Raw genomic sequence first — 17,900 nt, 5'->3', positions numbered from 1 at the left:
TTTGCATTGTTTGTAAAGACATGTAGAGATATTTGCATTGTTTGTTGAGACAGGTGAAAGACTCAAACTGAAGAAAAAATCTTGTCACTATAATAACCAATATCAACTTGATATATCCATTTACATGTTCATTCAATTTCCTGATGAAAAATTCCCTATTGCTATCCATGTCATCTTGTAAATTGAGTCTGACAGCTAACTATTTCTCTACTAGACTGTATTCAGGCCATGAACGTTATTTTTCCTCCTGAATTTGTTATTTCTTCTACATTTATACAACACATTTTTGGCTCTTTACCCAATAACTTATTCTGAAATTACTCCTAGTCACAATGAAATGATATGAGTATAACAAACAGCATGACCTGTGAAGTCTATGTTTTATATTCAGGTTTGGCAATTGTGATCAAGGCCGCGATTTCAGCTCTGCAAAAACAATAAGCAACAGAAACTAATCTATACGTATACTCACTAAATTATCTCTTCTATCTTCTGACGTTGATTTATTGCCTTCTTTTTCTTTCTTCTTTCTCTCTTTTTCTAGACGTTTTCTTTCCTTTTCCTCTTCCTTTTTCCGTCTCTTTTCTTCTTCCTTTTCTCGTTTCTCTCGTTCCTTTTCCTCCTTGGAGCGCTTGCTCTTCCTGCCAACATTCGTTAGACCCACACCTGCATCTAGTTCTGCGACATCTGCAGTACCATCAGGGGCCATCACAGTAACAGCCTGGATGGAAAAATCAAAACACTATTAACTAATACTTGTTAAGAGAAAACAATTTTTTGCATCCTTTACTTGAAGCAGTAAACTAATATTTATGTACATGATTTTAAGTTTCAACTCATCACTTTTGGGGGTGTTAACTTTTATATTTTACTTTCTGGATATGGCATAAAAAGTGTGTCCTTTAACTCATTCACCCCTAAAGACACATTTGAATTCTTCCGATTCAAAGGTTGGAATAGTTCATTATGAAATTTCAGGGGTGAATGAGTTAAAACAAAGGCTACAGTCGACAATTTGAAAAAGCCCAAAGAATACCTGGTATATTTACCACAAAAATAACCATGTTTGTAAAAACTGATTTGTCTGAAACCACAAATTAATGCATTTTAATAAGGTTCTTTTCATATCTAGTGTAATAATACCTTGAAACAAGAAACATTAATAAATATTTGAAAACACCACTACAGTGAGATGAAAGTCGATTCTGGAAAAAAAGGCAGGGTTATCTGCCCATGACCAAATTGGTTCATTCACCACAGTCCGTGAAGTTACATGTATCACAGAGCAGATTTCTATCTAATAATAGAAAATTTCTAATTTGCCAATCTTTTTTGAAAGTTATTCAATAAAATATATCTGTAAAATTTACACTGTAAGTAATAAGATATCTGGACACTGCTCCTTAAATAGGAGATAGTCTGATGCTCCTTAAACAGGGTACTCGTTTTGACGCAAGTGTCATGTCCCACAGACCCTACCTTGTCTTTTTCATGGTCAAGTCTGTCCTCCGACTCATCACCTGGAGGTCTGCTGGGGCGGTCAGCATGCGACTGGTCTCCTGGAGCTCTTTGACCCTGCTCGTCCAGCTCCCGCGAGGAGTAAGGAGGAGGTCCAGCATTAGCAGTGGGATCATTATCTCCGTACTTCTTGTCCATTCTGTCGTTTTCATCCAGAGGATGGTCAGAGTTTTTCTTGCTGTAATCTGTATAAAATGTGAGATAGATGGCTGTCAGAAACTTAAGGGAAACTTGCTTAGTGACATTCAATTTCTCAACGACGTAGACCTCAGCTCTTACATTTCCAAACAAAGTTTTAGAGTAAGCTTTGTTAAAAAAAAACTTAAGATCAGATAAATTTGTAAACCTTATCCAGAATCGCTTGTATCATAAACGGAAAGATAAAACAGACCTTTGAATATTCCATAATAATTTTAAATGGTCCAGGACTTGGTCTCTATCAAACAATATCAATCTGTATTATAGGATATGACATGAAACAGTACACATACTGAAATACTGGTTGTTTTACAAGGAATATGTTTTGCATAAATACATTCACTAATACTTTTAAATGGAATCTTTGAATGTATCACTTAAACAATAATTGTGTTTCAATTTTTTTTGCATTTTTTTTTTATAATTTAAACCGATTTCAAAACATAAAGTAGTTTATTTTAAGATATATATGATCATAAATGACAGTATCTTTACCATCACTATCATCGAGTTGCGCTGTTTTACTCTCTGGATATGGCATAGATTTGTTCTTAAAGTGTGTCCTTTCAAACTCTGGCTTCGGTCGCTCGACCAGATCTGTTCTGTCCTTTAACTGTTTCTGTGTACGACCAGAATATCTGAACTTGGAATTGAAGCGAGGGAACAGAGTTCCACCCTTGGGAGGTTCTGATTCTTTTAACCTGTCAAATAGATACACAAAAATAAATCAGGCTGTTTCATAATGATAGACAAAAAATTCAACAAATCATTATTCATTCCCTTAGAAATTACAACAAAATCATACCAGAAACAAATACTTAATATTTTAGCTATTATATTCTTTTTACTGTGACAAAATACTATCTGTTAACACTATTAACATAGCAATATCTACTAAAATCACGTTCAATCTGCAAAATCTTGGTTCTATTAAAAGTTTTGGTGAAATTGCCTCCTTTATAAGTTATGAAATACAGCACCATATTGAAGTTTCTAAACCAACTGTTCTTTCCCTCTGTATTTTTCCTCAAAGACAGCAGAATTTCAGTCCTTGTTACAAAACATCTATACTATTTGGATATCAATCTGTGTACTAATTAACGAAGTGACACTCCCCTTGTCAAAGGGAGACAACTGTTTAAAAATCTTACCTGAAAAATGTGTGGTGTTCAACACATGTCTTCCATAACCGCTTCGCCATTTTATGGTTAGCTAACTTAAAACATATCATGTTTTCAAATGAATCTTGCTGAAAAAGGAAAACAGAAATAAAATTAGGGTTTGTTTCATTTGCGACGAGTCACTGCAGCAGTCTCTCTAATTGGGAAGATATAACAAGAGCTGTAGGAGAACAGCATAGCTCGTCTATTGAAATCATTAATGTAAAAAGTGCTAATAGTAATTGGGCCACACCCCCACCCCCACGATTACCATATGCATAAATGAATTACTTTAAAATGTAGAACTCACAGTTATGTTTGATTTGATATGATTTGATATGCTAAAAGACTATATATTGAAATCTGCCAAATAGTCTAGGAGGAAATATCGTTTAAAGGCATACTGTCAAATTTACCCCTTTTGGCCCTGCCCACCTGTCACCTGGGGGGTCAGGGAATTCATTTGTACAATCTTGAATCCCCTTCCCCCTAAGGCTGCTTTCTGCCAAATTTGGCTGAAATCTGGCCAGTAGTTTCAGAAGAACTAGAACTTGCCCTAAAACTTTAACTTGTAGAACTTGGCGAACTTGGCCAAAAACTTTAACCAATTCCAAAAAACTTGTGTTTTATGGTCCAATTTGTTGCTAAGGAACCTCCAAGCAATTGCCGTAACCATATTACAATGTAATATTAATTAAATGTTCAGTTAAACACCAAAACACAGCTTGCCCTAAAAAATTAACCAAGTGGGACGCCCACACCGTGGGTACTGCTATAGCCCCCCTATTCTTCGAATAGACAAGCTGAAAAATGTCCACATTTTAAATTCATTCCTCATATTCTTTTGCATTTGTTTTAAAAAATACACCCTTTTTTATACTTTTAAATAAAATTAAGACACAAACAAGTTATTGACCTATTACACTGCCAATCAGATATATACACCATTCAGTGACCAACAGATGGACACGACAGCAATACTTACCTCAGTTGGACGAATTTTGACGTAGAAGTTATTGCGTTTGTATGACAGCTTGAGAATTTTGGGCCACACAAATCTGTTTATCCTAAGTTTGTCCTTGTACACCATCAAACCACTGGAACACACTCCTAACGAAATCTCTGTTTTCTCTGAATCCTGTGGAGAAATCAATTTCAACACGTTAAATCCATGGTGTCCTTATTTTGAAATCCCTTAAAAATTGCAATCTTGAACATAATCTTCAAAGACTTGTTTTTAAAGTGACTTTTTTATTATCTGATTCTTTCCTGATGAAGCAAAATATCCGTTTTTTTGGGTTTTTTTTAATGTTTGAAATCTGACAAATAATGTAAATCATGGAATCTTAAAAAGAAAATAATCTTTTTGATGTTTAGTTACCGTAGCTTTGTGAAGGTCTACACCATACATCGCTAACTTCTTTGCATTTTCTAGAAACATCATTTCCGCCTCTTCCGGTGATTGTCCCCTGTAAATAGACAAAGGAATTTTTAAACTTCATGTAGATCAAACAGTTTTTATTAATCATGTCAACAGTTATGAAATATTCCCACAAACAACTTTAAGCTACGAAAATAATTTATTGCAAGACACACATACACCAAGAACTGGACAATAATGACAGTCTGTGTAAACAAAGTGTGGTATATGACGGTACATGTTGCATACAAAATTAATGACCCAAGCTAATATAGGTTTTCAAACTGTTACAGTAAAATACAAATATTTGCGATGTAATCTGAAATGGGAGATGGTCTTTGATGTTTGCATGTGTCACATGTCTCAATCAATACCTCTGAAATGATCAAATGATGCAATCTATTAAAATTTATCAGTAAATAAATGATGACTCATCGACATATTTTCTTAATATAATTCTGTACATGTGAAAAGCCTCTGTGCATGTTCCCAACCGTCATGCTTTATGGCCGACGTTCAGTAATCCAACTCATCTCTCATTCTGTTAAATGTCAGTTATAATAGAGCCTCGTGTATACTTTAGACTATTATCATACTACTAAATGTAATGATATATCTGTAAAGATTTCAACAGGAGCTTAATTCCGTACTCTCCCAGAATATGATACTTTTTACTTGAGTAGTGCAGATCTGTCAAATACATTCTTGTTTAGATGCCCTATTTATAATAAAATATAACAGTTGGTTTTACATAGGAATCTGAGTGTTATCATAGATCACCGAAGTGGGATCCCATTTTCACTATTTTATGTCTACTGCTTGTTTAAATATATCATTTCCTGAAAATATCTTAAGCATTGCATACTTGTGTGTTTTATGGAGTTCGTGTATTTTTTTAAGAAGCTCTTTAGTCTGTTTCTGTGCGAAGTCAAACTCCTCAAGGTAGCCGGGTGCACACTCGACGGGATCATAGTCACCAAGCTCTGCCTGGACTGTGTAGGACCCGAGCAGGCCATGTGTCACCGTGGAACATGGCAATCTGCAAACGTAATAATACGTTAGCTACAAACATAATTCAAAATTTTCTAAATCTAAATTTGTACATTTTTGATATGAAATAATTCGTAAATAGTTCTTCAATGAAACCAGAATTGTTTTGAAATTACAACCCCCATACATGAAGATGAAATTTACATTTCGGTGTCTTTTATTACCGAATTTAATAGTTTAGCTACAAACATAATACAAATTTTCTTAATGTGTATATTTAGAAATTAAATAATCTGAAAATATTCCTTCAATGAAGCCAGAAATGTATTTAATTTGCCACCACCATACATCAATATTGATTTACATTTCAGTGTCTTTTATTACTGATTGTTAAATGGACTACTTATAATACACCACTTCAAATAGTCTGTGACCCTTGGCGTTTAAAGATTTTAAGAGTAAAAAATACCTCTAACCACAATTTAAGTGTCAAATGTTTTTTAAGCATTGTGGTTTCCTTGTAAGGTTCAGTGGTGACGTTTAAATACCGTATTACTTATTGAAGGAATTTCAAATCAAATACAGTTCCTTTTCATTCACAAGCCATTTGGATTGATATATCTCGCCTGTGCCTCGCTTTGACCATCAATGTACATATCAGAGAAACTAACTTAAACGCAAAAACTTAATGTTGATGGAGATGCTGACAAAGTCAATAGACCATGAAAGGTTGGCCGCATCCAGCATTTGATGCATGGGTTGAAATGTTCTACCTAAGATACATCTATAGTCCAAGATTGGTTTGTCTAGCACTTATACTTTCAGTGAAACTAACTTAAACGTAAAAGCTTTATGTTGACACCTTCGCTGGAAAAGCAACACCTTAATCTTGCTTCTGCTACTTAATGGCGGCGAGACAAAACTGATTTCCTATACTAGCCCATATAGATGGGGTAACTATTGACGATGATCAGAACTAGTAACTAGTTCTACATGTTTGAAATGACGAGCAGAGCTACTTACTTTCCATTATATAAGTCCACCCTGACCTGTAGGCATAGCTGGTATCTACAAACAACAATTTACATATCAATAGAGTTCATTAAAAGATTATCTCTGTATAGACGTGACAAAACAAATGTCAGGTTTGTAATGGCAAATGAAGTTCAGCAAAGACTTTTCTTCAAACCAATGTTAATGGGGTCCACGGATGTTTTTTTTGTATGTTTTGTTAATTTTTGGCTGCTTAATCTTCAATCACTTAAAAGTGCATTTTCTTTTTTTAACAAAGAATTTCTAACTCTGAAATTTGAATACAGCAGGGAAACTGGACTGGAATGAACTGTTATTCAGACACAATAGGGGTATAGGGAAATCCCTGCAACACTGACCTATTTCATCTTGTCGGAATATTATTTTTCGTTTCCCTTAAACATGAACCAAAATCCAAATACCAATCGTGCAAATATATCAAACAATGTTTAGGTCCTAGTAACACTATTGCCGGTGTTCTCAAATTTGCTTGGTACTTGTATTTAATTTCAAATCAATAAATATGGAATGATGGATCATCATTGTCAAGTGATATCTGCAGTTATAAATGGCAGGTTTAGCAAGTAAGAGTCTTACCTTGTGATATCCTCTGTCAAGTGGGATGGTTCTGGAGGATAAAATTTAACTGCAAACTCGAACACCCACCTACATCCTCCTGAAATGAACATTTTTTTGTTGTTAAAAACGAATCACAGTAGAAAGTCGAACTTCATAAATGTGAACTTGGAAAAAACTTAAAACACAACATCTTTTATTTATTATTCAAACTGTCTAGCGTGTACAATTTGTATTGCAGGGCATATTCTTAGTTCATTTTCAAAGTTAAGTTTAATGCAAGATTCCACTTTTTTCCTATGTCCTTTATGTTAATATTTGACTATACTATCATTGACCATATAACCATATGCCCTTTGACAAAAGGTACATTTGTTAGTGTATGAAAATTGATTATTCATACTGTGAAGATATTTTTACAAACAAACTTAAAATATGTCTTGTATTTGACCTAGGTACTTATTAGGAGTTAGGGAAAATTAGAATCATAGAACATTCCGAAATTTCATTTAACCATAATAAGCACTTTCTGCAAGTAAGATTGAAAAGACGGAATGCTCAGACCAATTGAAAAGATAAGGAACACTTATTAGGAATTAAGTGTTTTGTAGATAGAATATGGTATTGATTATTTGACAGAAAACTTGCAATATAAAAACTTAAAAAACTTTTGAAATAAAAGACACGGATGCATCTGGCATATTATTTTAAGTTGATGGCCAAGTTGACAAGTAGGACAGAAAGGTTAAGATATAATGAAAGAATTGGTAAGAACAAGAAATAACCACTAGCTTCATTAGCATATTAACTTGTGGCTTTAAAAGGAAGACTTTTTAATGCTGTAACCTTGTATAAAGGTATTTCATTTGATATAACCGTAATTCATGTCCTTGTATATAGCCGATTCAGGTGTGTCACTGACAGACCCAACATAATAAATTACCACTTCACATTTACATAAGGTAATGATAGTTTGGCCTGGTCAATTACATAGTGGACTCCACTCATACTGAAAGGTCAATACCCCTTTACAATACAATGACCTTGAATGTCGATGGATTTAAATCTCAATTGGCTACCTTTCCTGCGTAAGAGATAGACCACAGGTTCCACGTTTATGGACAAATAGCTATATATATAGGCTTCCCGTCTTGTTGACAGAAACTAGAGATGGGACTAATACCTCAATATATCTCACAAAGAAAATCTAATTTTATCAACAGATTGGAAAGGCTTATCAGTTAGAAAGCCATCAAGTCTTACAACAGGACCTTCCTCACATGAATAGCTATATAACTCTAGCCTACAACTGGTCTGGCTTGACTAACCACTAGCTTCCTGTCATCACCTCTAATGATAGGGGAAGTGGGGTCGGGTCATCTGATGACCAGTGGCCATGGTCAGGTTATGGCTGAGTGACCAGACAATGCTTCCTTCAGACCCAGAAGGATATCTCTACCTAACAGATGTCTTATATCAAGCTGAAATCAGCCTTACCTGAAGTTGAATGGATTTTCATATATCCACTTTGTATAGGTGATCACATTTTATACTGGCACTATTTGTCCATAGAGTTTTGGCATTTATTTAATTGGTTTGGCGATGCATCAAGTGAATGTTTTGTCCATAGATTGTTTTGTCTTATTAACTGGTTTGGCAATGCAACAAGGGGATGTAGAAAGGATTTTTGAGGAAAAAAAATTGAGAAACCTTAAGAAGTTTTGGTGGTAAGCAAAGTTAAATATGAAATGATGGGTATTCATATCAAGGTTTTAAAATGTAGGATAGAGTTTATAACAGAGGGAATTATAGGACAAACTTGTAAATTATACATTCAATTTGACTCTACCAAATACATGTCTCAATTTAAAGGGCATTTAGAGCAACTTTTCTGTAAGTGTCTGTCATATGTGTATTTCTATGGAATGTTATGACAATATAACAACAGATAATGACAATCCGTCACACCAGATATTTGGAAAATAAGCAAGGCCAAGTCTTTCTTGTGGTTGATCTTTATAACCACGAATAAGTACACCTGCACATACTTACAGGTTTGGTAAACCAGGTGTCTGATGTATGTAACTGATGATTATACATGCTGATACTGATGGTGCATTTTTGCAGACATGATCAGAGTATACTACATGGTCAACACCTGTTTGTGTGCATGCTCTAGAGTAAGTTATAATGAACTTGGGAGATACTTGTGAATAGAAAACATGAGTATTACCGGATAGAAAGATTATCTGAGTCATGTCGCCATTATTTCAGTTATTCACGACCAGGTTTTACAGAGCTTAATATCCCTTACATGCATATAAATCGAGCTTGTATTTCAAGACACCTGAGAAACTCCTACCCCTTTAATTTATAACCAAATATCTGACATTTAGAGATCATACTTTTTTGGAATGTAGAATTTTGAATTAGAAAAAGGCAACGGGTGAAAGGAATTGACAGAAGTGAGGAATGGTAAATACTACAGCAATATTTAAAATTCTACCCTTATCCTACCAAAAGCTAAAAGTCAGCTATGCCTTTACATTAAAGGCTTTTAATTGACTCTAAAGAGTATTAGCTAATAGCATCAGTATAGCAAATATATATACGTCATCTTTTTTATAGCAAATAACTGTATAAACTTTGAAGCTAATACCTGTCTATAAAGGCCATGATGCCCACCTCCCTATATCATATACCTGTCTATAAAGGTCATGATGCCCACCTCCCTATACCATATACCTGTCTATAAAGGTCATGATGCCCACCTCCCTATACCATATACCTGTCTTATAAGTAAGTTCCTGTGTATAAAGGACAGTGCTGTAGTTCCCACTTAATCCTACTTTAGCTGTACCGCTGTGTAACACCCCCTGTACACAAGGCTATCCAGTCTTTACCAGGCCGAATGTTCAGACTTAAATTGTTTACCTTCATTGTTACTGGAAACTTTTACCAGATGAAACAAATATTTAACTGGACTGAATGAAATTTGTCCAGTCAGGACTGGATTTGCAAAGATTGCTATCTGTTATTATACAGCATCTCTCAGTAACCTGTCCCAATTATAACTGTCCTGATGTACTTACCTTTCAACTGTTTAGCAATTTTCTTGTCTGCAGTCAACCAATACTGAAACGACAATGGACAAATGTAAGTAAATATAAATCGTAATCTTCATCTTGATTTGTAAACATTTAGCTCGCTGTCATTTCATAACAAATTTGTCTGTTGTTGAAAAATACTTATTGATACTGATAACTATACATATGATATATATTTTTCAACAGTTGATGAATTTGATGTATCGATCAAGAGGAGGTAGGAGACCAATATATGTGTGGTGAAAATTACACATTTTCAGTCATCAACCTTGAGCTCAATTATCAACAAGAAGCATAAATGGAAAATTAACTGTAAGTCAATGCTCAAGACAGTCGAAAAACATTTTTTTCCATATCTAGAGTCGAGTTTGTTTTTCCATATCTAGAGTCGAGTTTGTTTTTCAAAATCTAGAGTCGAGTTTGTTTTTCAAAATCTAGAGTCGAGTTTGTTTTTCCATATCTAGAGTCGAGTTTGTTTTTCCATATCTAGAGTCGAGTTTGTTTTTCCATATCTAGAGTCGAGTTTGTTTTTCAAAATCTAGAGTCGAGTTTGTTTTTCAAAATCTAGAGTCGAGTTTGTTTTTCCATATCTAGAGTCGAGTTTGTTTTTCCATATCTAGAGTCGAGTTTGTTTTTCCATATCTAGAGTCGAGTTTGTTTTTCCATATCTAGAGTCGAGTTTGTTTTTCCATATCTAGAGTCGAGTTTGTTTTTCCATATCTAGAGTCGAGTTTGTTTTTCCATATCTAGAGTCCAGTTTGTTTTTCCATATCTAGAGTCCAGTTTGTTTTTCCATATCTAGAGTCCAGTTTGTTTTTCCATATCTAGAATCCAGTTTGTTTCAAGGTGGAAGTACTTAAGTTATGGAAGGCATTGTTTCCAGCTTTTGGGACTTACCTTTATATCCTTGTCTATGTAGGTCAGTCCAAAATATTCTACTTCTTCAAGCTTGAGTTGTGAACAGACTTTATCGAATAACACCTGGGCGTTAGCTCCTTTCTGTAACACACAAATAGAAAAATTTGTTTATAGACAGGATTCAGTACATATAATGTATTAAAACAACATATATATAGTTATATTCAAATTGATTATACAATTTCAAAAGGTATCCAACTTACACTTTAATTTTATATTTCATATGCATTTGCAAACAGTAATCTTCGCATACAATACATCTACCCTATCCTTATGACAATTCATTTATATACCTATGCATAATAGATGCATTCTAGCCAAGCCTCGAAGGTCAGACATGTTGTAACCACATCATCTCTACCATGGTTTTGTGGAAAACCTATTGTTATTATAATCCTGCTTCAATAACTCACAATTCAAATGCATACACTTTTCAATGCATTTCCCATAATTTATCTGATAAAGATTTATCTAGTATGAGTTCATGAAATGAAGTAAATTCTTATTTCTGACAGAAATATGGTAAACAGATTCTCACAATTATAACATATTCATTACAGCTTTGACAGACTAAACAGAAATTAATTGATTCCAAATTGGTAGACAATGTCAGACCCCGGACCAAATGATCAGTACATTCTAACCAGGGCTGTCACAATGTTTCAGAAAACAGGTATATTGTTATTGCCAATACACAGGAATATTGTATTGCAATACAAAAATGTCTGTTTCTAAACAATTTCTGGCTTTTGCAGCATTGGATTTTATTTTTGCAAATGCATGTTTTTATGTATCTGTTTGAAGATTTTAATCTTGCAAATTTAACTTCACAGTGTAACTGAAATGACTGTTAGCTATTCACTTTTTCCTGTTATAATACAGTGTGACATGCATTGCAATACCTTCCTTGGTCTATACTACGAAATATCNCTAGAAACTTTTAGGTATTTGTAAATTGTCTTATCCAAGTAATACTTACATCTAGCTCAATTTCCAGAGTGGAAGCATCAAGCAAGGTGACCCGACACATCACCATCTTGCCTGTTGGTTTGGAGCGGCGCTCTACTTTGGATTTACTTTTGGGCTTCTCAGTTTCTTTGTCCTGTGAAAATATAAATGTCAGTTTTATTGAAAATTCTATTATTTTATGAAATTGCAGTTAGAAGATATTTAAAGTAATTCATGCAAAGCATTGTTTTTAAATCTTTCTTCCAATATATAAAGGCCTAGTTTCTGGGATCAATCTAGACTTGATTCACTACTGTTGAAATTATAACCATGAGATGACAGTTTGATACTTTGAAGATTTTGACCCTGGCCCATGCACTCCCAGAAGCTGTTCGCAATTTCCCTATTTTAATAAGAAATTAGTGTTTTTTTCTTCAGAATATTTCAGTAAAAATGCATAATACTGCATATTTACATTTTCTTCACATAATTTAAACAACATTTTAAAGCTTAAAACTGTTTATAAATTGAAATATACTGCACACATGTATGTCAAACAAAACATTTATCTTTTACCTTCACGACGCTAGAGCATTGCATCAAATTTTTTAATTTCCTCCAAATTTGAAAATGAGTAGATTTCCCTAAAACCTAGACTGATCCCTAAAAGGATAACTTTGTACCAATTTTACAATTTAATAAAAAAGTGACATTAAATGGTATAAACATCAATGCAAATTTCTCTCCCTTTTTTCGTTGTTGTCAGATTCTTCAGATAAACAAACTATATATATATATATAAACATTACATAATTTGTAATACATAAACATTGTCTCACAATGTGTGTATTGGTTGTGTATTCATACTATAGTGTAGACTAGAAGACCAGTGTGTACCACAGACAATTGTTATATATTGTTCAACATTGTATCGTAAATCCTCTCTTCTACAATGGTACAACTTATACGATAGTGAAAGCAGGTGCCCGCCAGTTCAAAATATGGAGTTCCACACTTTTTACACCCATTTCGTGAATGACCTTTCCACACCGAAAAGGTTAACTTTGTATGTTAATCCATCACCTCTTGTGCATACATGTACATTTCCTGCTATTTTCGTTCGGTTATAAACTTCACACATTCAGTCCCGACTGTAGACAATGGTTGAATAATTGCAATAAACACTCAATCAGCTGTCGCCGGTTGGTAATTCCCCGTGGCGTGCCCCAAGTATGTCTGGTGAACAGGCTAAAATACCCGACACCGTGCGTAAACAATACACACACTTACAGTCGTAAACGCTAACAGTCTAGCCTGTCAGTTGTCCAAATAAATACATCCAGCTCAAAGGTACACTTTAAAAAGAATACCATGTCCATAAACTCTCAAACCGGAACCCGATTTGCGTAAATCGGGGTACTCTGCATGGCTACCGCCATAGCACATTCAAAAATCCCAATAATATCTGGGTCACATTACGCTGGAGATCCTGTCATGGAAATCAAACTAGATGGACATGTGTATCATCTTGTTCGTTAAATAAACTTAAAATTAAGCATATCAAAATCAGAAGTAGCACTTACCTGGTATATACTTGTCTAAAAACCTATGTGTAACAAAATTTCTCTACATGGGGACAACTCGCCGTATGAGCCTATGACATCACACACACACATCCCAGAATTCCTTAGAAAAGCTAAAAATATCCACCAGGTAGAGTAAACAAATCTTGCCACAGGTAAAATCACATGATCGGTAGAAAATACGGGATATAGCCTAATAAATAGGATTTTGCTACAGCCTCTTACCCACAGCAATAAATCAGGCGAGAAGTTAGATCCATCCTGTTACTGGTAAGACTTCTAAACCGTAGAAGCATTTTACAGAACTATAAATCTCTGGTAGGTGGCATACGTGCATGTTCTTACTAACTTCTACCACGGAATCAGATGCTTTCTACCACATACAAATCTGTTTAGAAATAGTTTTAAATAACTTACTAAATAATTAATAATTATAAGAAAAAAACAATGTAATTAATATGTCTTTTCAAAGAATTCTATGCTTTTTTTTTTTAAATTGGTGATTTTTTTATTTTTTTTTACTCTTTTCAATATTCTTTTATTTATTTATTACATAAATGAAAACCAATGCTTTAGTTTTCAGTGTAAATATTGTCACAGATGATTGCTACTGGACATGCAACTTTTAAATATAATATATCTGGTTGACTTCTTACATTTGTATGACATTATCTGTCAGGACTCCCTGTCAATGTTGGCCTTACAAATAGGGACTAGGACATATGTTCAGAATGAACACTGTTCTGCTTTCAATCAGACACATATGACGTACAACGAAATTCCACCAAAAAAATCACAAATGATTATTGTTTATGTAACAATATATTAATTTTCCACCCAAAGTCTCACAAATAGTAGGGGAAGCTAGTTGATCTTTCAGTAGTAAAACATACAGCTGACCTGCAGTGGATTGCTTTATACCAGGTGGTCCTGTACATGTATACACAATCATACACTCATATACACACCTAACATGCACGCGATGTGAGTAGACATTGATCCATTGCTGACCCTGAAGTCATGCAAAGAATATAAATACATCGACTAGGAGTAACTGGTTATCTCTCTTGCAAAGTGATTATGAATACATTTTTGCCTCATAACTTGAAACCATTAAGAAAATCAAATAACCTCCCAATTCAAAACAAAGTGTAAAATAAAAGTACCCTATAACTGTGCGTTAAGTGTCTGCGAGTTGTAATATATGTTTTGTATGACACTTTTTCAGTGATAACTCGTAAGCCGCCAAGATTATATAAGCTCATTTGTGTTTTACAGAATGTGATGTCCTTTGGAAGGGGTACATATACCACAAATGTATCTGTGGCTCTTATGTATTTTAGTTGTTCGAAAATTTACTTTAAAGGGGATTGAAGGAATGGAGGAAGCTTGATCGTCCATGTGGTTATGGATTACAACCATTTAATTAGGACATCACACAATACTGCATATGTTTATATATAGTACCGCATGGCTTTTGTTTGAATAAATGTAAAATAAGATAAATCCGTAGGTCAGAGGTGTGTTTACGACATACCTGAGCACACCTTACAGGTACACAGTATATATATGTACATATGTGTGTAGGTATGTGTATACATACCGAACACCCACTGAAGCCTGTCAGATCTGTCAGAGATAGATAGCAATATAGACACAAAACACACCGAAGATGTTCACATTATTTATCTTCTCATGTTGTTTTCTTCACAATGAGAAAAATACAGTGGAGTTGTGGTATTTTCAAATCAAGATAATATCTCGTCAGGACAGTTGCTTATTGATTTTTTATTTTAAAAAAAAGTCACGTTTGCAAAGTTTTAAAGTTGTCTCTGTATAATGAGCGACAGTCATGTTTTAAAAATCACAGGGACCTGAAAAGTTACAGAACTTAGAGGGTTTGTTTGCGCCTGAATTGGATTTGTTTTAAGCATTTAGATCAAAACTGTGTAAAAAAAAGCCCACCCCTAATGATGTAATATACCTGTGTCCCTGTGTTTAAAAACTCCTGACAATTATGTATTGCATTTATGTATATCAGTAAGAGACCAACACACTGACCTATATATAGACCAGCTCTATACTGCCTAATGCAATTTAGTTCAACAATCCATCTTTACAGCACACAGTATATTGCTAATTTGAAGTCTAACTCTTCAGTCCATTGCATACACAAAAGAAGAAAAAAATGGAATCTAAAAACTTATTTATATTGGCAAATCCATGAACATGTACCAACATTCATATTACACAATATCTATAAAGACCAAGGGGTGATCTGGGATAAGTTATTTTGGGTATCACTACAGCATTATATTGCTGTAAAGACCATTGGTATAAAGGTACATGTTACCTACCAATTAATTGTACATCAACAGTCAATTAGACCTACCACTAGTATAAGTAAACCTATAATTACTACCTGAGTGTTCTAGTCGGAGCATAAACCTCTTATCTCCACAGTACTTTACACTACATCATCATCAGTGGAGGTACACAGACAGTTTATTAATCAAGTACCTTATTCACTGTAATTAGCACCCATGGTACTTTAAAAATTGGTTGAAGGGGGCACTTATTAAGATAACAAAACATTGGTTTTGTCAGTTGCTGTAAAGGTGAGTAACAGTCAGACACATTTCCAGGGAGAACATCCCCCCCCCCCCCCCCTAAAACTTTGGGAAATTGCAAGACTGTTTGGTTTGAGATAACCATATTTATTCTGAAAGAAGACCAGGGCCGGGGCCAACACTTAAACTCTTGACTCAAAGTAGGGGGTGGGCTTATTGCAGGAAAATGAAAAAGCACCTGTTAGTGTTTCTACTGAACTGTATTTGAAATGGATGGGCTTATTCCCAGACATGGGGTTATTACTGGATAAATACAGTAAGTGTATATTACTGGATAAATAAAGTAAGTGTATATTCATGTAGTATACTATAATGGCAAGAATGGAAGGTGTTAAGCAGCAAGGTGCTTATATCATTTCAATAAGTGCCAAAAAAATGGGAGGGGCGCCAACTAAGGCGAATATGGTACATGCCATTATATAACCAGTATAAGTTTTAGTAAAAGCTATCACATTAAGTTAACTAAGCAGTAAATCTGCTGTACATCCACATATTGTATGCTGATTTCTACCCTGAAGTATATTTGCTGAAGTACTGTTTATATATATATAATTCTCACTAACAGTCCATTAACATGCTAATAACCCCTACTAACACTGGTCTGATCTCCCTATGTACACTGACCAGCACACCTTCTGACCCCTCAGGGCCCACTGGTCAGACTTCCCTGTATATGATATTATCTAGGAAATCTAACACCAGGAAGACTTACATTACATGACAGGCAGCGGCTATAAAGACTGAAGCAGTGACCACTGGACCTTTGTAGTACAGTCTATTGACCTCATACCACCAGGTGGTCAAACTTACTGACCAGTGTGATCTGGCACATAAGTATTTGTTATTATCAGATTGACCTGCAGGGATTTCTCGTCTCTTGTATAGATCTGCTGTCAAATCTAACAAAGGGAGCCAATACTACTGTGTCTTCTGTGTTCAGCCAGGCTGCAACACAGCATTTTCTTTCCAGCAGATACGTTTTACACATTATCTTGTAATGATCTTAACAAAAGAGCATATATTGTTTTTAATGTCTTGAGCCATGCATAGTTTATCAAAGTTTGCTCCCAGACAAGACCATGCTCAGTATTAAGACCCTCCCTTTTTAGTTTGCAGATTATTTTTAGATATGAGGGATATTTGAAAAAGATAAACCTTGTGGTTTTGGTGCCGTGCATGCATAAGAGTCTTTGATAATTTCTTTTACTACTTTGTGTTTTGGAAAACAGACTGAATTAAGTGACTACTAGCAGTAGGTTAGAGATGATGTTTCATTAAAAAGATAAAAATCAGTAAAAATTGCAATTATTTTTACATTTCTTTTCTGAACAAGGTTTTCAAAGTATTATTTACTACAAGGAATATAGAGCAATCTTCTGTTGGCACAAAAGATAAACAGAATATCACATTCCATACACAAGAACATTCCTGAGCATGCACAGGTACACCTGTTATAGCTATCTGTCAATATAGTCCTCAGGTACACTTGTTATAGCTATCTGTCAATATAGTCCTCAGGTACACCTGTTATATATAGCTATCTGTTAATATAGTCCTCAACTTTTTCAATATCTCCACTAAATAAACACTTGTATGTATTTTTATCTTTGAGAGCCAAGTGGAATGTGAACATGTTCACTTCATGTATCCACTCCTTTATATGTATATATGCAGTCACACAGAATAAGCTATTTCTGAGAAATTTAATCATAAATCCGTCGGCATCAGTCCAATGTATACATCCACAACAAAGTATCTACAATTTGGTATGTTTTGACAATGGTGTATAACAAATCCACAGGTAAAATCCACATAGGCAT

The 17,900-nt window shown here is 34.5% G+C and overlaps 1 protein-coding gene across 8 annotated transcripts in view; it reads right to left on the bottom strand.

Moving 5' to 3' along the window:
• Nucleotides 1–391: 391 nt before the first annotated feature.
• The window catches only part of LOC110459127 (band 4.1-like protein 1), a 131,214-nt gene continuing 113,705 nt past the window's right edge, over nucleotides 392–17,900 (bottom strand). For 3 of the 8 annotated variants that reach the window (XM_021511227.1, XM_021511228.1, XM_021511229.1), the window contains exons 2-13: nucleotides 11,899–12,021; nucleotides 10,899–11,000; nucleotides 9,987–10,029; nucleotides 6,916–6,994; nucleotides 6,310–6,354; nucleotides 5,162–5,335; nucleotides 4,258–4,345; nucleotides 3,862–4,014; nucleotides 2,868–2,965; nucleotides 2,212–2,417; nucleotides 1,480–1,703; nucleotides 400–721 (exon numbers count right to left, since the gene is read on the bottom strand). In XM_021511227.1, the coding sequence (XP_021366902.1) occupies nucleotides 452–721; nucleotides 1,480–1,703; nucleotides 2,212–2,417; nucleotides 2,868–2,965; nucleotides 3,862–4,014; nucleotides 4,258–4,345; nucleotides 5,162–5,335; nucleotides 6,310–6,354; nucleotides 6,916–6,994; nucleotides 9,987–10,029; nucleotides 10,899–11,000; nucleotides 11,899–11,955 (1,539 nt within the window). In that variant the 5' untranslated portion in view covers nucleotides 11,956–12,021 and the 3' untranslated portion in view covers nucleotides 400–451. Of the gene's footprint in view, nucleotides 722–1,479; nucleotides 1,704–2,211; nucleotides 2,418–2,867; nucleotides 2,966–3,861; nucleotides 4,015–4,257; nucleotides 4,346–5,161; nucleotides 5,336–6,309; nucleotides 6,355–6,915; nucleotides 6,995–9,986; nucleotides 10,030–10,898; nucleotides 11,001–11,898; nucleotides 12,022–12,950; nucleotides 12,987–13,450; nucleotides 13,557–17,900 lie in introns of those variants that run through there. The other 5 variants (XM_021511222.1, XM_021511223.1, XM_021511224.1 and 2 more) reach the window with 4 other exon arrangements.

Source organism: Mizuhopecten yessoensis, unplaced genomic scaffold, assembly GCF_002113885.1.
Source record: "Mizuhopecten yessoensis strain PY_sf001 unplaced genomic scaffold, ASM211388v2 scaffold9973, whole genome shotgun sequence".
NCBI lineage: Eukaryota > Metazoa > Mollusca > Bivalvia > Pectinida > Pectinidae > Mizuhopecten > Mizuhopecten yessoensis.
Note: the sequence above shows the minus strand (reverse complement) of the source record. Positions and strands in the feature narration are given on the sequence as shown.